The sequence below is a fragment of the Dicentrarchus labrax genome, unplaced genomic scaffold (genome assembly GCF_905237075.1).
Source record: "Dicentrarchus labrax unplaced genomic scaffold, dlabrax2021, whole genome shotgun sequence".
NCBI lineage: Eukaryota > Metazoa > Chordata > Actinopteri > Moronidae > Dicentrarchus > Dicentrarchus labrax.
Window position 1 is genome coordinate 192532 of NW_026136723.1, and position 21694 is coordinate 214225.

Genomic DNA, 21694 nt, shown 5'->3' on the forward strand with positions numbered 1-21694 from the left:
CTGACTGGCAGCTAGTGGTTCCAGGTTTTCAAAGCAATGTGATGGCGGTCTATTTACTTTACAACTAAGATGCAGAACAGTTTAACAGTAAACAGTGAAATATAACATAGTGGGCTACATACTGTACCTCCACTTTGGTTGAAGCGCTGCTTCAAATTATCAATTGTGGCTTTGAAGAAGTTTGGCTGATACTCAGAACATTCTCTAGTGTAAAACTCCAAGTGCTGAGGATCATCTTCAAATATGTTTTTCACCCAGTCCTGTTTTGGTTCTGCTATATTTTTGTTGTTGTCGCAGTAACCGGACAGAATCTCATCAACCACTACAGCAACCACAAACTCTGGGAAGTTTGGGACTCCAGAAGATGCAGTGAAGAAAAACTTCAGGGAGTGTTTCACTGCAGGAAAAACAAGGTTTAATACATTTATACACACACACATAGTTTAAATATGATGTAGACTATTCAGAATGATTCACATCCCCAACATAGTCTTATCAAGTTGAAGTGAAGGTGAAACTAAATTCTTGTTTGTCTTTAGCAAAATGTAATAAAAATAAATATTTTAAATGTGATCTTACCTGCTGGTGAAACGTGACACAAGAGAATCAGCAAAAAGACGTTTTTCATTCTGTTTTTGGTTAAGACTTGTGGGTAAAGAGCGAGCTGGGTCCGCTGTGGTTTCTACTGTAATGTGAGCCACAGAGTGCTGAACCGTTATAAAGGGAGCTGCTGTCAGAGTGTTTATTACGGTAGGCGTGGCCTAAAAGAAACATACACGTGTTTTCTGTCATGTCCCAAACTATATGTACAATTTGGACTTATTTTACTGTTTGTTTGTTTGTTTGTTAAGATAATTAATGGAAAGTTTCATTATACTAATCATGAGTTCCTCATATTGAACCTAAACTAAATCAGTAAAGTACATTCATATTTTATGTCAGTAAACAGTATTTCAAATGTAATGATAACACACAGGCTTCTTGGACTTTTGTTTGCACACCTATGAGACTAAAAGCATTAAAATCAGAGAGGTGTTGTGGTGCTTTGGCTACAGTCGTGAAGGGCTGCTGTTGCCACCAGATGTCACTGTGCTGCTGCATTTGAAGCCCCAAAGCTCCAGACGGCTTCATCCACCTCTCACTAGTTCTGACTTAACTAAGAACGAGTGATATGTATTGGAGCAAGAGCATCCATTACTAATGATCTTAAAACAATCTATTTGTGACAAACTGGTGAAAATACAGCCTCTCTTTTTATCACTCTCAAAGACACCACCTCCCTCAACAAATGCTAGTTTCCCCTTCAACCATTGTCCCCTGTATGCTACTTCCAACAACAACAACAACAACAACAACAACAAAAATCAGTCATAAAGTCATAAAAAAAAGTATTCAAATATAAGCCTCACTGCCTGAGGGAAGAAGCTGCTCTGCAGTCTGGTGGTCCGGCAGCAGAAGCTTCTGTACCTCTTCCCAGATGGCAGCAGGGTGTGTCTGGGGTGGGTGCTGTCTTTTAGTATCCTTTGGACTCTGTGCAGGCAGCTCACCTCAGCAGTATCACTGATGCTGGGCAGCTGAGTACCAATGATCTTCTGGGTGGTTTTAATCACCCGCTGCAGTGTCCAGAGTGCTGAGTTGACCGAGGGAGAATGTGTTGTTAAATGCTGAGCTGGTAATTTGTTACAAATTATAAAAGTAACTAGTTACTTCAGAAAGTAACTATTGCGTTACTTTCAAGTAAATTTTTAAATGCTCAAATGTGGCCCACCTCCACCCCTCTTTAACAGAACTTAAAATACATGTGCATGTTCAATTATTTATAATAAATCTGAATATTATAATGAGATGGACACTTAATACAATACATTATTAACAGAAACAATGTACACAAGTCTAAACTATTTTAATGTTGCTGTGGGACAAAGTGAGTTTATATAGTGGATCGATACAAATAACACAATAGATGTTTTGGAACTTTTGATATTTATTGCCCCTCAACAGGCCACAACTGGGCAAAATTAAATTGTGCTTGTTAAGCACTATACCAAAAATAAACAACAAATATATACACTATTTGTAGTGCAAATAAAACAAAAAACAACTTCTGACAATTGGTAGATATAACAATATGAGGTGCTTTCAATCCAACTGAAAAAGTACAATGTATAGCAAAACTAAGGAATCCAAATATAAACTGGTAATACATAAGAAATAAAAAAATACATCTCCATAAAAATAAATCTCTTTCTCCGGCCATTGACAATCTCACTTCAAGAGGCTGCAGCCAGCCAACAAACAAATCTAAATTAAATGATGCTCTTTAAGCAATGTACCACAAATGTATTCAAACAATATTTCCACTCTTTTTAGTGCAAATGTAATAAGAGGCAACACAACTCGCCATACCTGTCTCTCGTTGACTGACTCGCTTGTGTTGTTCGTTATGTGTCCGACTATGGGTGCTTTCGACTCACCAACTCTACCTCTGATTGGCTGACCATGAAATTTTACTCAACCTCAGCCAATCGTCAGCATTTATGCGCTTGTCTCGTGCACTGCCCACTAACCAAAGAAGAACAGTAAAAAAAGTCTTTGCCTCTCGGCTCAGAGATCTAGTTGGTCTGATGAAAAAACAGCTTCAATTATAGTAACACGCCGCATTTTTTGGCAGTAACGGTAACAGCGTTATTAAGATGGAAAGAGTAATCAATTAGATTACTCGTTACTGAAAAAAAGTAACACCATTATTTATAACGCCGATATTCCCATCACTGCATATAAATGGAAATAGTCTCAAACACAAGGTTTAACATACTTTAAAGATTTCAACAAAAGCTTTAATTACAGATGAAAATAATATACAAGCAGAATATTTATAATAAGTTTTGATTGTTTTTATATTTGGAAGAAGAAGTTATGAATGAATGGATTATTCTGAGCAAACAGGACTTTGTCTGTTATCACAAATGCAAACACATCTACCTGCATGGTTTGATATCATTAGAGGTCATTTTGTGAACCACAAACCTGAAGAGACGGAGAGAATAATCACATAAAACAGAGTTAACTTCATCAGAAATATTTGGAAAGTTCAATTCAACGAAGGTTATAACATTGTATCAGTACCTGAGAATTCTGATTTCAATGAGATCTAAAATATTCACAATCTTATAACATTTTAACAGATGGCTGCTTTTAAAGGATTATTCCTTCACTTTATTTTCTAATGTAAGCATCAATGCCTTATTTAGCTTGTTTGTTCTCTTTATAACCTCACTTATCTTTATCTACACATGACGTCACTGTGTGCAGGGTGGTGTGTTTGCTTGTGATGTTTCTGGATTCAGTTTCTCAGAGAGCTCAGAGCTGTTTTCAGGAGCTGCAAGGTCAGAAACACACTGTTAGTCCTCTTCTCCTGCACTGAACTACCTCAGCTCACAATGTAAAGAACGTGTCAGAGACAATAGAATAAAAACAAGTTCTACTTACGACGTGGAGGGCGATTGGCTGAAATAAGAAGAAAAGATCAGAAGAGTTTAAAATGCCAGAATACATTTTGTCTCATTTTCCCTTCTGAATGTAATTCTTTCATATGAAGTGAAACTCTTTAGATTCATATGTTATTAAAGGTTTCAACTCGGCTCATTCTAGTCTCTCACCTTTCTTCTTTTTGTAAACGATGAATCCAATCACAGCAATGAGGACGACAGCAAGAACAACCACTGTAGCAATAATCGGGATGGTGATGTTACTGGGCTCCTCTGCTCAGCAGAAAACAACACAAATAGACAAAAATGATCACAACATGTGAAGATGAAGCAGGTTAGAAATCCATCTGTTCATCACACATTCACATTGTGAATAGAGTATAATACAGTAGTCACTGGTGTGTGTGAGCAGAAATATACAGCATTTAAGGACACAGCTTACTTCAGTTTAGCAAAGAAGATACAGTATATGTTATTAAGTTGACAGCATTAAAGGAACCTGCCACTCTGTGCATTGTATGCAACTTCCCAGGTAACAGTAAAGTGACATTATTGAACATTTACTAACTGGTAAACAAAAGAATCTCCACTGTGCATCAATTTATTTTCACTGTAAATCAGAAAAGGCTCGGTGGGCGACCTGGCACCCTATCACAGGGCAGATATTGTATCACTGTACTACACAGTAAAGGCACTACTGGGTTACATTATGGGAAATGTAGGATCCAGTGTTCTGGGAACTAAAAGTCAGAAGATAAGTTTAAACTTTCTGTGACTTTAATATATAAAGTTATAAATATGATTTTATAAATAAAGGAATAAAGATAAATGAGTTGCTGATCCTTGTCTTAAAATAATTAATAAGACTGATTATTCACACAGTAGGAACAGATGACAAAAGTTAAAAACAAACAATGAGAAAAGTAAGCATACATTTTTTTTTTTAATCTGTGTTTCTCACCTTTGTCAATTCTGTTCCCAGTTTTGCCGAAGTTGGTCCTGATCTCTGCTTTGTCCAGTTTGATGACGATGTTGTTCTTCTCACCAGAGAGCTGAAACACACAGTCGTACCTCCTCCAGTCTTCAGGTGTGACTGATGAAAGGTTCAGGTCAACACTCATCTGGAAGGATCCATCGTGGTTGGGGAGGATCTCTCCGTGGTCCACGTCCTCATGAAGCTCCTCTCCATCTTTCCTCCAGATGAGTGTGGCACTGTCAGGGTAGAAACCTGTAGCGTGGCAGCTGACTGGAGAGGAGGGAGTCTTCTGGAGGAGAGACACTGAGGGACGGTCTAGAGAGGAAAGAGAAAAAGAGAAAAAGAGTGATTGAGAAGGTGAAAAAACGTGAAAGGGATAGAGAAAGACAAAAAGAGAGAGCAGGGAAGGAAATAAAACAAGGGAATGAGAGATGAAGAAATTCAAGAAGGAGGACTCAAGATGAGTGAAAGAGAAAATGGGACAGAGATAAGCAATGAAAGACACACTGTATCTGTCTGCTTTATGAGTGGATGGTCCTGTATTTGTACAGCACCTTTCTAGTCTTCCAACCACTCAAAGGGCTTTAACACCACATTCACCCTTTCACACACATTCACTCAGTGATGGTAAAGGTAAACATCGGGAGCAATTCGGGGTTCAGTATCTTGTTCAAGGATACTTTGACATGTGGCGGGAGGAGCTGGGGATCCAACCAAAAACCTTCTGATTAGTGGTGGTAGAAGATAAGCAGTAATCCACCTCAGGTATGTTAAACAGCATATGCTAGCAGCTTAGAGCACACACAGAGTTAACTAAACCAATGATGAACTGTGATGACATGTTTAAAAACAAGTTTTACCCTTAGTTGGCACTTCTTTACCAGATATGATCAAAGGTCTTAAGGACATAAAAACCTGGATGACCTGAAATTGTCTGATGTTAAATTTGGACAAAATCAAAGTTCTATCTATCTATTTATATATAATGAAAAATAAAAGAACTGATCAGAGTACCAGTAAAGTAATGGATCAATAAGCAGTATTGGTAATATTACTGTTAAAACCTTAATGATACCCATCCATACAATCTGTGTAAACTTACTTACCTCATGCTAGTGGTGCACTGTCTGGCTATCACAGTATCAGCTTTGATGGAAAGTAATGTAGAACACCTACAACTGTCAGTCTCTGATTGGTCAGGGCTAAATCAAATAATACCTTCAACAGCCAAAAATAAGATAACGTCAAACTGATTGGAGTAATAATACAATGGCAGTTCAGTCTGAGCAGATTATAGGAACATTGTTGTGTTCATCAAACTAAATCAGGTCATGTGATTTTACCTTTTCTCAGCAGAGAGCTGTTGCCATAGTCCACATACTTCTTCAGGAAGCCAGGGAAAATCTCAGTGATTGTTTTCTTAACATCTTCTATTCTAGCTTTCTCAGCATCCCATCTCAGTTTGGTGGAGACAGCCTGAGGTTTCAGAGCGATCCATGTCAATGTCTTCAGGTCAAAAGATATAAAGTCTTCTCCATTATAACCAAACTGATTAAAACCATTAACCTCTCCAGTCTTATCATCCCACTCACATCCTAAAAGTCCTTGTAAAATGTGGACACCTGAGAGAGAGACAGAGACAGAAACAGAGACTGTAATTAACAATGTACAGAATACAGATGAAATCTCCAGTGGAAAGATGATCTTATAAATATTGTGCATTGTGTGACACTTGTGTCTTGTGGTGTGCTCATGATTCAAGAGCAGATAATCAGTGCACTTTATCTGAGTGATGAAACCCAATTTATTTTCCACAGCTAAAAGTTACAATAGTAGCTACTGTTGTATGAATTGACAGATGACTGTCAGTGGCAGTATACAAAGTGGGTATGTTGAATTATATGCACATTAAACTCTTATTAAAACAAAGTCACACCTGTGTGACACCTGCAGTCTCAGATGCAGTCCAAGCTCAAATTCATTAATATGCACATGTTAGCTATCCTATATCTGTGTGTCAAACAACAAACCAGGCTGCAAATCATTTTAGTAGTAAAAGTAAAATATAATATACATAAATACTTTACCTTCCATTTGGTTGAGGTGCTGCTTCAAATTATGAATCCACACTTTGAATATGTTTGGCACTCTCTGAAAACACTGCTGAGTGTGCCACTCAAAGTGCTGAGGATCATCTTCAAATATTTTTTTCATCCAGTCCTGTTTTGGTTCTAATATCTTTTTGTTGCTGTCGCAGTAAATGGCCAGACTTCCATCAACCTCTAGAGTTGCCACAAACTCTGATAACTTTGGGACTCCACTGGATCCAGTTATAAAAAACGTCAGAGAGTGTTTCACTGCAGGACAAACAAAGTTTATACATTCATTAAAGACCCATCATGAATCTGATGTATTCAGTCAGCAGCCTATAATTCTATTAAAACATATAAAGTCAGTCTTATGAAGTTTAAGTAATAGTGAAACTAAAGTGCTGTTTTCTGGAGCTACAGGAGCCAAATGCACTCTGCGGCTCACGTTATCGCAGTCAAATGCAGAGCCGAGTGGAAAGTGAAGCAAAGAGCTTAAAGAGTCCAAATGTGATCTTACCTGCTGATGAAACGTGACAGAAGAGAAGCAACAAAAATAACGTTTTCATCTTGATTTGATAAAGTCGGGTGGGTAAAGGACCGAGCAGCGAGGAGGTGAGAGAGAGATGTGTAGACAGGAGGACTGCCTCCTTCTTCCACAGCGTCAGTATGTGACCTCAGGTACTCAGGTAGTACTGCAAAGCTGTATCACCTGTCAAACAGGTACCAATGTCTCTGTCAGTGTGTCTGTACCCATTATGTTATGTTTAGAGCCCCATACATACACTGCAGAGTAAAAGCTGTGAGAATAAACTGTGTGAATTAACAATGATCCAATTTTGTTGTGTGTAGTTCAATGCTCCGAACCACATGATGCCAACAATTTCTTCAGAAACTGACATATAGTTTTGTTTTAACATCATTTTATTACTATTGTTTAAAACATATTGCACTTGGATTGTGTTCACTGAGGTTAAGTTAAAGGCTGTCAGTAGTCTATGTAAGATGAATGCTCTTTTGAAGGTACTGTATTTTCACACACTAATTCTGCTCTACACAGGAGCTCATGGGCCAAATGAAATTGCTGTAACAGAAAGAACTTAAAGGAAAGCTGTAAAATGTTGTCAAAAAAATGACACAAAAGGAGCAACATAAATAACTTTGTCTTTGTTTGAGAAAGAAGAAGAACCAAAGAGCTCGGTAGAATCAACTGATGTTAACTTTGTCTTCAGTGCAATGATGTTTCCTGGTTCACTGACTGAGTCTTTGTTCTCTGGAATATGAGGTGTCCTGTCACAGACAGATGCAGAAAAACTAATCCATGCATTTGTTACTTCTAGTCTGGATTACGGCAACTCCTTATTATCAGGTTGCCCCAATAAGTCCATTCAGACGCTCCAATTAATTCAGATCGCTGCAGCACGAGTACTGACAGGAACTAGAAAAAGAGATCACATCTCTCCTGTACTAGCTTCTCTGCATTGGCTCCCTGTAAAATTCTGAATAGAATTTAAAATCCTCCCTCCTCACCTTCAAAGCTCTTCATGGTCAGGCCCCTTAATATCTTAAAGAGCTCATAGTACCCTATTACCCCTCTAGAACACTACGTTCTCTGAATGCTGGGCTACTTGTGGTTCCTATAGTCTCTAAAAGTAGAACATGAGCCAGAGCCTTCAGTTACCAAGCTCCTCTCCTGTGGAACCAGCTTCCAGTTGTGGTTCGGGAGGCAGACACCCTCGCCACATTCAAGAGTAGGCTTAAGACGTTCCTCTTTGATAAAGCTTATAGTTAGGGCTGGATCAGGTGAGTCCTGAACCATCCCTTAGTTATGCTGCTATAAGCCTAGACTATCGGGGGATTTCCCATGGTGCACTGAGCTCCTCTCTTCCTCTCTCTCTCTCTCTTTCTGCACTCATTCATGTCCCATTAATTCACATTACTAACTTAACTTCTTCCCTGGAGTTCTTGTGCTTTCTCGTCTCGCAGGTTCTCATGGATCCTGGTGGAGCCTTCTGCCATGGTCCTGCTAGATTGCCATTGTTAATATTACTGATATTATTGTTATTATATATTATATTATGCACAATATGTCACCAATTTAGTATTTTCGATTCAAAATCAAATCTGTAACCAGATCAGAGTCCACTTAGATCCATTTGTATGTGAGGCCAGAGATCTGTTTCCTCCCTCAAACTGATGCTAAGCCAAGCTAACCTTGTCTGGGAGCAAACTCTGTTCTGAGATCTCATCCAAGTCCTCTGTGAGTATACAGAAAGCTGAGCTAATATTCATGTAACTGCAATTACAGTCACAGATTTGGTCAAAAATAACCAAACTTTTAAACATAAAATTCTGTATTTTATAGTGAAGTGAAACATCAGCACAAAAGTAAAAGCATTACATTCGTTTTTAACATTAATTTGCCAACAGCTGGGTAAATATTCCTATGGAAGGACAGTATTCATGTTAAATGTTTTCACCTATCATTAGACCCTGCAGTGGGTATCAAGCTGTGCCGTCATTAATCTACTGACGCCTCTGACCCACATCATTCTCTAACTGACCTAAAGTAACTTTAAGCTTTTATATTCTATCATCTCAGGCTCATTTACATTGGTTGGCCCAAATGACTTGATAAGCAACTTCATGTGAATGTGATGGCCCGCTCAGTAGTCCAACCACCATCACTGTCTATCTGGTTCCACTAGTCTTACTTAGTTAGCAATCCCTGTGGTATGAGGAACTTTATATGAATTATGTCCTTCATCCTTCATATGTCCCTCCTTGAAGAACATGGCTTCAATAATCCATCACAAGAGGTGATTTTGAGTATTATATTCAGTGTGTACATGTTTACAGAAACCTATTATTTGAGTACTTATTCAAAAACCCATTGTTTGAAATGTTTCAAAACCTAATTTACCGTATGGGTAACACTTTATAATGAGTACACACTATTAAGCATTAGTTAAGCATGAATAAATACTGAATTCATAATTTATAACAAATGAATACACATTAGTATGTAGTTTAGTTATGGATTAGTAAATACTGAATTCATCATTTATAAAGCATGATTCTGCTGTAAATAGTCATTACTATGTGGTTTATAATCACAGTTATAAATGTTTTACTCTTCATTGTACTGTACATTTCTGCATGCACTTGCAAATTCACCATTCAGACATGTATTAATGATTAGTGACTGTGTTAACAGATGTTCTATAAAAACTCACAACTTATTTTTCTAATGATGGCCTATAAACAGTTATCAATGCAGGAATTCATGAATTGAGGCAGTTACAAAGCACTTACTACTCGTTAATTAAGTATTTTGCGGACGTGTACATTGAGCTTGCAATCCTGCTGTCAGCACGCCATCAACGATAAGATCACAACAATAGCATGTCTTCATAAACCAGCCTTGTTCGTCTTTATACAATATGTTGGGAAGTTGCAATAAATATCAATACAATAAGTTCTATATCCCTTCGTCTCTTAAGATAACTGAACATTTTCAAATCAAATCAAATCAAATCAAGTTTATTTGTATAGCCCTTTACAATAGCCGAAAGGTACCCAAAGTGCTTTACAACAGAGCCATGAAACAGTACATAACACATATATAACATACAAATACAATTTAAAGTGCTGCAGCACTGCAGGGTATTAAAAGCCTTCCAGAAATGCACAGAAAGGAGCAGATAAAAAGAGTACACCTAAGAGACAGTACTGTCCTATTCAGAATTAAAAGCTAATCTAAAAAAGTGGGTCTTAAGCTTTGATTTAAAAAGGCCGAGATCAGTAGTGGTACGAATGTCAGGGGGGCAGTTTGTTCCACAGTCTAGGAGCAGCGACAGCAAAAGAACGATCGCCCCACTGTTTAAGTCTGGACCTAGGGACTTCTAACAGAAGCTGACCTGAAGAGCGCAAGGCTCTGCCACAATTGCGAAAAGTTAAAATCTCTGACAAGTAAGAGGGGGCAGAGCCGTTAATGGTGTTAAAAACAAACAACAAAAGTTTAAAATCAATTCTAAAACGGACTGGAAGCCAGTGGAGTGATGACAGCACAGGAGTAATATGTTCGCGTCTGGACGTGTTAGTTAAAAATCGGGCAGCAGCGTTCTGCACAAGTTGGAGACGAGAAATTGAGGACTGACTGAGGCCGACGTAAAGGGCATTACAGTAGTCCAGTCTTGAGCTGATAAAAGCATGGATTGCCTTCTCAAGATCCTGCCGACTGAGAAAAGACTTCACTTTGGCCAAAAGACGGAGCTGAAAAAAGCTCGTACTGACAACCGAGCTAATCTGTTTGTCAAATTTGAGCCCAGTATCAAATGTTACCCCAAGATTTTTGACATGTGATTTAAAAAGAGGGGCCAGAGTGCCAGAATTTGTGGTGAGAGCATTCGACTTAGCTGGTGAACCAAACAAAATGCATTCAGTTTTGCTGTCATTTAAGTGCAAAAAGTTCTGTGACAGCCACTGTTTTATATCTGTGATGCATTTTGTGAGTCTTGAGGCATTTCCAGCCTTTATATCTCATTTGTAAATGCTTAATAAGCCATAGATAGTGCTCACTTTAGATGAGCTTGCGCAAAATACTTAATGTGTATTCATGCGTTATAAATGATGAATTCAGTATTTATTAATGCTTAACTAATGCTTAATAGTGTGTACTCATTATAAAGTGTTATCAAAGTGGGAAATATATCACTGAAAAGTGAAATAAACATTTACATTCAACATTTACACATCAAGCACATAAATCATAACTACTACTTCACTTTACTTGCAGGAAACCATCATTTAGTCTCTTTTAGTTCTGTCAAACTATGATGTGAGAAACTCATTGAGTGCACTCAGGTCTCAGGATTCAGTTTCTCAGAGAGCTCAGAGACGCTGTCAGGAGCTGCAAGGTCAGAAACAAACAGTGTGAAACTCATCCTGCATTTTACTTTCATGAGCAGTAAACACAGGAAACATTCAGACAGAAAGGTTTGTCTGCATAATAATGTTCAACCATGTTTAATCTACAGCAGAGAGTGTGTGTAAGATCAGTCAGAATAGAATAAAAGAAACATTTACTTACAAGATGGAGGGCATTTGGCTGAAATAAAAACAAAAGACAAATAATTTCAGTTAATGTCAGAATATATTTTATCACCTTATACCCAGTGAATATGATCTCCTCTTCTACTCACTCACACGTCTTTCTTTATTTCTTTTCTCATCACTTCTCTCCCACATCATCATAGTATAGTCGTATTATAATGACTCACAGGCTCTGAGTCTTACACTGCTTACTGTTGGTTGTATTCAGATTGTGGGGTGCAGGGAACCGATGCTTGTTTCAATTTTGCAACCCGGATAAAATCATGAACTCAAAGACAAATCAAAGTACTGAAAAAGTAAATTAAGCAGAAAATCATAAACTTTTTCCTTTGTCACCTTTCTTCCTTTTGTAGGCAATGAATCCAATGACAGTGAAGAGGATGAGAGCAAGAACAACCACTGCAGCTCTGACAGGTACAGTCATGTGTCTGGGCTTCTCCGGTAAACAAAAGTCTGGTACAGAAAAACAGGTCAGAACCAAAGAATAGCCATCCATCCAATGATTTATTCATAGATACATATAGAATTGTTGCTGTGAACTAAAACTGTCTTGAGTTAAATGACCAGTGTTTAGGATTTAGTGGCATCTAGTGGTTAAGTTTCATCTTTCACCTAACTGAACACAGCTGGTGTATTTGACAACCTGGGTTGACAACCTAGTGTTTATGAGAAACTATGGCTGCCACAAAACTCGTGAAAACTCTTGAAAAAGACGCTGTCTACCGCCAATTTTTAATTCTTCTGTTCTGCGCTACTGTAGAAACATGGTGGTTCAACATAGTGGACTCCATGTTAGGCAACCCGCAGCAACCGTAAATATAAAACTGTTATTCATATATTCATGAATTTTACCCATGAATATTATATTTCAATTAATCAATCATTCAGGCCTGATTTTTTTTACAGCACTTAATAGAAAACAGATATAGATCTACAAATGAATAAGTAAATAAAAATAAAATAATAATAAGGTAGCCAATGCAGAGACTTTTGGTGTAATGTGTGGTCTCTTTCTGGAACTCGTCAGCACACATGCAGATGTTGTAACTAAGCTACTGTATATTCTTCTTGAGGAGAGCAGAGGCTTGAGAAAAAAATGGCTGCACTCTGGCAAAAAATTTATGACGATAAAATACATTTTGAGTTATGTTTCCAATGTGACGTTCAAAACTTTCGAAGATCCAAATCAATATTAATCAGAGGTGTTTTACTTATTGACAGGGATTTAATGCCAGTGATTGCATTTTGTTATGTCAGAAGGTGTACACTTTGGATTGGTCGACCTTTTAATCCGAGTCTTACCTTCATTGGTCCTGATCATTGCTTTATCCAGTCTGGTGACGATGTCGTTCTTCACACCAGAGAGCTGAAACACACAGTCGTACCTCCTCCAGTCTTCAGGTGTGACTGATGAAAGGTTCAGGTCAACACTCATCTGGAAGGATCCATCGTGGTTGGGGAGGATCTCTCCGTGGTCCACGTCCTCATGAATCTCCTCTCCATCTTTCCTCCAGAACATCAAGGCACTGTCAGGGTAGAAACCTGTAGCATGGCAGCTGACTGGAGAGGAGGGAGTCTTCTGGAGGAGAGACACTGAGGGAAGCTCTGGGAGAGAGAGAGAAGGAGAGAGAGAGAAGGAGAGAGAGAGAGAGAGAGAGACAGAGAGAGAGAGAGAGAGAGAGAGAGAGAGAGAGAGAGAGAGAGACAGAGAGCAGAGAGACGGAGAGAGCTGATAAGTTGGGGGCTTTTTCCTTTTACTTGATAGGACAGCTCAAGATAAGAAAAGGTGGAGAGAGGGGATGACACACAGCAGTGTCAGCTTTGACAGAAAGTAATGTTAGAGCACCCAAAGACGTCAGTCTCTAATTGGTACAACAGGAATAGGAAGAACCACTGGTACAAAGAACAATGAACTGACACAGAAACACATAAAACTACATCAGGTCATGGGTACCTGATTTCTGCAGCCAGCTGTTGCCATAGTCCAAATACTTCTTCAGCAACTCAGGACAAATATGAGTGATGTAATTCTGACAGTATTTTATTCCAGTTTTTTTAGCATCCTGCATCAGATTGGTGGTAACATCCTGTGGTTTCGGAGCGATCCACATCAATGTCTTCAGGTCAAACGATACAAAGTCCATTCCATTATAGCCATACTGACCAAAACCATTAACTTCTCCAGTCTCATCATCCCACTCACAGCCATGCATCCTCTGTAAAATGTGGACACCTGAGAGAGACAGAAACAGAGACTGCATAATGATGGACAGATGGCATCTCCAGTGGAAAGATGATCTTACAAATATTGCATTAATTGCTATTTAAAAGTGTAAAATAATGTTATAGTGTGATATCATTGTTATATCGAGGACTGTAGAGCAGTGGTTCCCAATCTGGGGGACAGGACGCTCATTAATGGTTGCCAAAACTTCACAGGGGTTTGTAAGGCCTTCTTGATTTTTAGGGACCTTTTTGATTATTAGGGGCCTTTTTGATTTCTAGTGGTGTAAGAAAACTTAAAAAATATATACAGAAGGCCTTTCTGTGAAGAAAATGTAGTGAACTGTATAAAAAGTTTATAAAAATATCAGTAAATTAAAACTCTGATACAATATTCACAGGAAATAGTTCGCTATAACTATAACATTCATTCATATTTGAGTTCATCGTATAGTTCATCAGTCAGGGGTCATCAGTTTACTGAATGATAGCGAAGGGGTCCCTTAATGAAAAAGGTTGGGAACCACTGCTTTAGAGGATACTTTACATCAAGACACAGAACAGTCTGAAAAGTGGACTATACTTTGGTTGCTGTGCTGCTTCAAACTGTACATCTTGACTTTCAATAAGTTTGGCTGATATTCAAAACAGTCTCCATTGTACAACTTCAAGTGCTGAGGATCGTTTTCGAATATTTTTCTCATCCAGTCCTGTTTCGGCTCTACTATCTGTTTGTTGGTGTCACAGTAAATTGCCAGAATTCCATCAACCACCGCAGCTCCGACAAGCTCTGGGAAGTCTGGGACTCCAGAAGATGCAGTGTAGAACATCTTCAGGGAGTGTTTCACTGCAGGACAAACAAGGTTTAAGTGATGTAAATTTATTTGCTGCATTATTTAGTTTGAATAGTTATCACTTTCCTGAACAAAAGAGATTTCTGTTTCAATCAGAACGGGCCAAAACTAGTGATAGAATAATATATAGTTTTCTTCATAATAGGTTACTTTAGGGAGATCTCAAATGTGCAGTTAATGCAAGACAACCCAAGAATTTACAGGACCTGGAGGCTTTTTGCTTTTTTCCAGAAAATAAAGGACCTCATCAACAACTATCACAAAAGACTACAAGCTGTTAAAAGGGGCAACACACAGTATTAATATTCCTTATAGTTTAATTTGATGCCCACTAAAAAACATATAAATGTTTTTGGCTTCACTCACTCATGTTAATTTTATAGAATGGTCCACATTTTACAATTTCCACCAGGGGTATGTATATGTATGAGTTTTGTCTTGTCTTTGCTTGTGTCTGTTTTTTGGAGCAGCACTTAGGCAAATCCCTATCAACTGTGCAGTGAAGTACAAATTAAATTTATGAATATAATTGTTTGTGGCAGATCCAACCTCCTAGTGTGTGTTGTGCTCTTACCTGCAGATGACACATGACAGAAGAGCAGCAGCATCATTATCCTCTCCATCTTGTTCACAGAGCAGAGCTTCAGATCTGAGAGGAGTCAGTTGGTTTTGTGCTTTTGTTTCGCTGCAAAATGTTTCCTGGTTGTGTATTTACATTCTCTGAGTATATATAGAGGCGTGTTCACCTGCGAGTGAATCCCTAAAGTTTAACTAATGCCTTAACTTTAACCAATATAGATTCAACCTAACGGCCACAAATATTATTTGTATGATTAGAGAATATTTATATTTTTATGTCATTTTCTGGTTCTGTGTTAACTGTTTGAGTCTCTGTAACTTGTTCCTGCCTGCTTCCACTAAAGCTCTTTGTCTCTGCTTGTCTGTTGCTAAAGTCCAAAGCACAGCATGACATATGACACAGAGAGTTTAACCCATTAGACATGATGCAATTCCTCACCTGAAGAAGAAATACTACTACTACTACTACTACTACTACTATTATTATTACTACTACTACTACTACTACTACTACTACTAATACTAATAATATAGCTGTGACAGCTGCACAAAGATGAGCAGTTACAGTGGCCATAGTCAGGCACATATGACAAACACATGATGTTTTTGCTTTGTCTTTCTATTTTTATCTCCTTCTGTGATGGAAAAGTACATATTTCCTTATTAAAAAACAAAACAAAACCAGTTTGACATGTTTTTACTTTTAATTTACATTACTTCCTCATATATTGCAAGAGTGCAGGAAAATGTTTGGTAAGAAATCTGCACCTGCCTTCCCTCTGAGTTTGATGCAGATTGTAACACTGATTACCTCTGACAAAGGAGATACAATTAAACTGTTGTGTTCTTGTCACAGCCCATAATAATACCATGTATTCCTCTTCTAATTCTGTTTTTTCCCTCTAATCTTCTTCTCCATTTGTCTTTATAACTAATAACCAGGACAAACTGTCACAAATTACATTTTCTCTTACAAGGCTGTAGATATCTTTGAGAGTGTGGTGTGTGATGGGCAGAAATTAGTTTTTTTTTTTCTTCAAATAGAAAACATAAGTTGTTCTAACTGTCATGGATCACATTTCCTCTTGAACCTTGACAGGACCCTCTGCTGATAAAACCCAGTGGTTAAGCTGTCTTATCCTCTAATGTATCATCAAAGGATCATGGGAATTTGTTAATTAATGTTACACATTGTGTGGCTCCAGAGAGCTCTTAGTACTGTGTTTGTTTTCGTTCTTGGCTTAAAGTCAAGCATGTTGAGTATGTGATCTGCACTCTGAAGTTGTTAGTTGACAGCTTTCAAATGTTTCTCTTGTTTGTGATACCGGTGCAGGAAATCAAGCTGCTGCTGATGTAAGGGAAGTATCCAGTTTGGTGGCATTTCTGTTGCCTCTGATGTTCACTCAAGCATTTACTGAATCTAAATAAACAGGCAGTCTATTCATAGCCATTAATCAACAGTTCAGAAGTAAAAAAAAAACACTTGCTCTTTGTTTATTTAAAGTTAGACACATTTTTTTTATTCACTAAATTCTAACTAGGGTTAACCCTGACCATTTTGTTTTGGTTTTTCAAAATAATATCTTTTGCTAAGCAAGTTTATATACATACAAGGAACTTGCCTTGGTATATTGGTGCATAACAATTAACATAGTGTTACGACCGGCTCAAAGTCACAACGCATTAAGGGACAGCGTACTAGGTACGATGCAAAGAAATAACATTTATTTACAACAAAACAAAAGAAGGGCAACACAAACAAAGGCTGGGATCTTGTGTGAGGGAGTTGAGAGAGTGAGGGCGGTGAAAGGATCCACTTATATAGGTCACACCCACAGCTTCATGCAAGTGCCCTCGATCATCACTCAGGAAACTGTACCTTGAACACAGAGACATAACAGACACACATGCAAAGGGAGAGCAAAAGTATACAATGACACGTAACACCCCCTCCCTTAAGGTCGACATCCTAGGTTATACATGAGAGGGCATTGGTCACAACATTATCACACCCCTTCTTGTGCCGAATCTCTATATTAAAGTTTTGGGCCATAAAAGCCCACCGCATGAACTGTTGGTTGTTGTTGTACATTCAGTTCAGGAAGACTCGAGGGTTGTGATCAGTGAAACCAACACCAGCTGTGGTGTTGAGCCAACATAACCCTTAAAATGTTGGAGGGCCCAAAGCATGGCTAAAGCGTGTTTTTCAATAGTGCTATGAAGAAGAGCTGAGAACCGCTTTTACGGACTGAAAAGCCAGCTCACACTTGGTGTCCCAAAACAAATCCTTGGTGGGACTAAGGAGGTCAGTCAAAGGAGACACAATGGCAACAAAGTTACGCCAGAACCCTCTATAATAACCAGCTAGTCCAAGAAAGCGACACAGTTCCCGCTTAGTGGCGGGAACAGGGAACTCAGCGATAGCTGTTATTTTGGCTTCTACTGGCCGCACTTGACCCTGACCAACCTTTTTGCCAAGATAAGTGATGGTAGCATTGGCAAACTCACATTGTGCCAGATTCAGTGTGAGGGAAGCATCTTGCAGACACTGAAACACAACAGACAAGGTTTCCACGTGGGACTGCCAACTTCAACGGTCCACGAACTGTGTGGCCAAATACCAGTTCTGCAGGACTCAAACCCAATGACTCCTGAACAGTCTCTCGAATAGCAAAAAGCAGGAATGGTATACCTTCGTCCCATTCCTTACCAGTTTCAAGACAAAAAGCACGCAACATAGTCTTAAAGGTTTGGTGGCTTTCTGGGTGGTAGACGCTAGAGACCTGATGTTTTACGAGTCTCTCAAATGGCTCATCCATCACAGGTATAGGATGAAGTGGATCCTGTGGGATCACTTGGTTTGGTTTCCCAACCAACTGACATGTATGACATGAGTGGCAGTATCTTGAAACATCATTTTTCAAACCAGGCCAGAAGACATGCTTCAATATCCGATAGCAAGTTTTAGCTATCCCTAGATGACCAGACAAATCAGTATCATGAGCTAAGCTCAATATCTATGCACGGTAACCAGCAGGGACAACCATCTGATATGCAGTATTACACCCACTGTCTTCAGCTGAGGGAGCCCAATTACGCATGAGGATACTATCTTCCCAGTAGTAGGCCACTTGAGAGGCACCAATCTCATCTTTAGGCAACGCTGATGCTACACATTTGGCCAAAGAAGGATCAGCCTTCTGAGCCTCTATCAGCTGCTCCTTGCCAACCTTTACCTGAGTCTCGGACTCATCAGACAAGGTGACAGGACTGGACAATGTAACCACAAAAGTCTCAGCTACAGTGGAATCAGTAAACTGCTTATCTACAGTTAACTCAGAAGCGGCAGAGGGAGCATTAGACACAGTCTCGACAGTTTCTTCACACAGAGCTATAAACATTTCTGAAAGGTCTACCACATCCTCAACCTTACGTGACTGAGCGTGAGTTACAATGCAAGCAGGAAACACTTTTGGCATCTGAGATAACTGATTACCTTGGTTAACAGACCTAGAGCCAACTGGGTTGTTCACAACAATGGGCGTAGGGAACACCTCCCCACCAGCCAAATAATAATAATAATAATAAATTTTATTTATAAGCGCTTTTCTAAATACTCAAAGACACTTTACATAAAAAACATAAAAGCAGCAAAACAACATCAAATAGTAAAACATTAAAAACACATCAGACTAAGCTAAACATTAATAGCAATTTTAAAAAGGTGTGTTTTTGTCAGTGATTTGAATGTTTTAGGGTCGGTACAGTCACGGATGTGTTTAGAGAGAGAGTTCCAGAGGGAGGGGGCAGCTACAGAGAACGCTCTGTCGCCCCAGGTTCGGTGCTTGGTCCGGGGTGGAGGAGTCAGGAGGTTTGCTTCAGATGAGCGGAGGCTGCGTGATGGATTGTGGCAATGGAGCAGGTCAGTAAGGTAGGAAGGAGCCTGGTTATGGAGGGCTTTGTGTGGGAGGAGGAGGATTTTGAACTGAATGCGCTGTGGAACTGGGAGCCAGTAGAGGTTCTGGAGGACGGAAGTGATGTGATCACGGGTGCGGGTGTGGGTGAGCATACATGCAGCGGAGTTTTGGATGTACTGTAGCTTATTTAGAGTTTTGGATGGTGTGCCATAGAGGATGCTGTTGTCGATTCTGGAGGTGATGAAGGCGTGGATGAGGGTTTCAGCAGCAGAGAAGGAGAGTAATGGGCGAAGACGGGCAATGTTCTTGAGATGAAAGAAGAGAAAGCAGTTCTGGTGATTTGATTTATGTGATGTTCAAAGGAGAGATTATTGTCAAAGATGACTCCGAGGTTGCGACTGTGGGGGGGATGGAGACAGGGTGGAGCTGTCAATGGTGAGGTGGAAACTGTCTGTGGTTTTGGTGAGGGATTTGGGGCCGATAATGATAAGGTCTGATTTGTCACAGTTGAGTTTGAGGAAGTTGGAATGCATCCAGGATTTGATGTCAGTGAGGCAGTTGGAGAGAGTGGAGTGAGTGGCCGGGGTGATGGATTTGGTAGAGAATCATTACCCAGAATCATGTCCACTCCTTCTACAGGAAGTTCAGGGCGAATAGCCACTGCCACAGGGCCTGTAACCAAGCCAGATTGTGAGTACACAACATGCAATGGCGCTTCAAACCAAGGCAGTCCATATCCCCGCATTAAAGCATTTTCACCGGTAGAGGTTTCTTCAGAGAGGAGCAATACTCCCTCCACAAACAAAGACTGAGCGGCTGCTGTATCTCTTATAATACGAACGAATACGAACTGGGACAAACTTCTCTGACTCAGAGGTGGCCACCAACCCCTCCATACGGAAAGGTGCAAAAAGATCAGGCTCAGTGCTGTCCTCAATGGACTCACTCAGACCTTTCCCCACCCCAGGCCTGTCTTCAGTGGACTGACTGAGACCGTCTCCTCCACCAGGCAGACATGACACTGAAGCTAGCAATGCCACTGGCTTAGCAGCTTTCTGCTTTTTACTGAGAGCATAACAGTCAGCTATGACATGACCAGGCTTTTTACAAAAAGCCAGAACTAGCAGGCTTTGTAGCAAGAACTGAAGAACCAGCACCATTACTGCCGGCTTCAAAGCCAAGAGGACGAGGAGAAGCATGGTTCTTAGCCTCACTAGGCTTATCATTAAAGACCACTTTGTGAGCCAGGACATATTCATCAGCAAGCACAGCGGCATCCCCAACTTTGGACACACGCTGCTCACTCAGATGAGTTGCAACTGCTTCAGGAACACAGTTTTTAAATTCTTCCAAAAGTACCAACTCACAAAGTTGCTCTTTAGTTTCAGCTTTTTGAGATGTGCACCACTTGTTGAACAAAATTTCCTTCTCTCTGGCAAATTCTACAAAGGTCTGCTTGTCAACGTTATGACAACCTCTAAACCGCTGCCTATAGGCCTCTGGGACTAGCTCATAGGCCCGCAAGATGGCTGCTTTAACAATTACGTAGTCAGCGCTTTGGGTGAGTGTTAACGTAGAGTAGACCTCATGTGCTTTACCTGTTAAGACACACTGCAGCAACAATGTCCATGCATCTTTAGGCCATTCAAATGTGGTGGCTACATGCTCAAAATGGAAAAAGTATCTTTCCACCACCTTCTCAGAGAAATAAGGAACTAAACTAATGTTCCTCCCAACATCAAACCGAGGAGAAGCAGTAGACGTATGAGAACTGGCACTCTGAGACTGTGTCTCAACTGACCTCAGCTCCAATTCCTTCATTTTCTCTCCAACTCTTGCAAACGTACAGATTGAGCATCCTGAGTTTGCAATGGCGCAGCCTCCATCTTACTAGCAGACACCTTAACCGGGTGACTTAAGTCTGAATCTTCAGACTCACTTAAAAGCACTCCCTGCTTAGCAAAAGCAGTGACAATTCTGGCTCTCAGTTCATCCTTCTTAAGAGAAGTTGATGCAGTTTCAATGCGGCAATGCTCTGCAATGGACATGACACTACCACACAGAGCAGAGAGAGAGAGAGAAGTTAGAGAATGATGAGAACCATATTTACTTGGTAACAGTCTTCTTCTTCTTCTTCTTCTTCTTCTCCTTGGCGTACCTTTAAGTGAACTAAGTGATAGTTTGGTCTAGACCTGCTCTATTTGAAAAGTGTCCTGAGATAACTTCTGTTATGAATTGGCGCTATACAAATAAAATTGAATTGAATTGAATTGAATTAACGACACAACAAATACATTAAACTCACAACATACTTTTCTTTCAAGTAAATGCACTCCATGTACAGGTCCATACAACCATCTTAGAAACTATAAAAACATATGACAGTGCTACATAATAACCCATTTTTTTACACAACTTCCACATTGGCTGTATATAAACACAAAAGAGATCTACA

The 21694-nt window shown here is 39.5% G+C and overlaps 2 protein-coding genes and 1 long non-coding RNA gene across 4 annotated transcripts in view; 1 reads left to right on the top strand and 2 right to left on the bottom strand.

Annotated features, from left to right (window-relative positions):
* LOC127357484 (major histocompatibility complex class I-related gene protein) overlaps window positions 1-723 on the bottom strand; it is a 42403-nt gene extending 41680 nt beyond the window's left edge. Inside the window, exons 1-2 of the mRNA XM_051389712.1 lie at window positions 580-723; window positions 128-397 (exon numbers count right to left, since the gene is read on the bottom strand). Coding sequence (XP_051245672.1) covers window positions 128-397; window positions 580-628 — 319 coding nt within the window. The 5' untranslated portion in view covers window positions 629-723. The remainder of the gene's footprint in view (window positions 1-127; window positions 398-579) is intronic.
* The window catches only part of LOC127357474 (uncharacterized), a 132824-nt gene that overhangs the window by 48135 nt on the left and 62995 nt on the right, over window positions 1-21694 (bottom strand). Inside the window, exon 10 of the mRNA XM_051389695.1 lies at window positions 13209-13271. Coding sequence (XP_051245655.1) covers window positions 13209-13271 — 63 coding nt within the window. The remainder of the gene's footprint in view (window positions 1-13208; window positions 13272-21694) is intronic.
* The window catches only part of LOC127357504 (uncharacterized), an 84308-nt gene that overhangs the window by 24897 nt on the left and 37717 nt on the right, over window positions 1-21694 (top strand). The gene's annotated exons all lie outside the window — the stretch shown is intronic.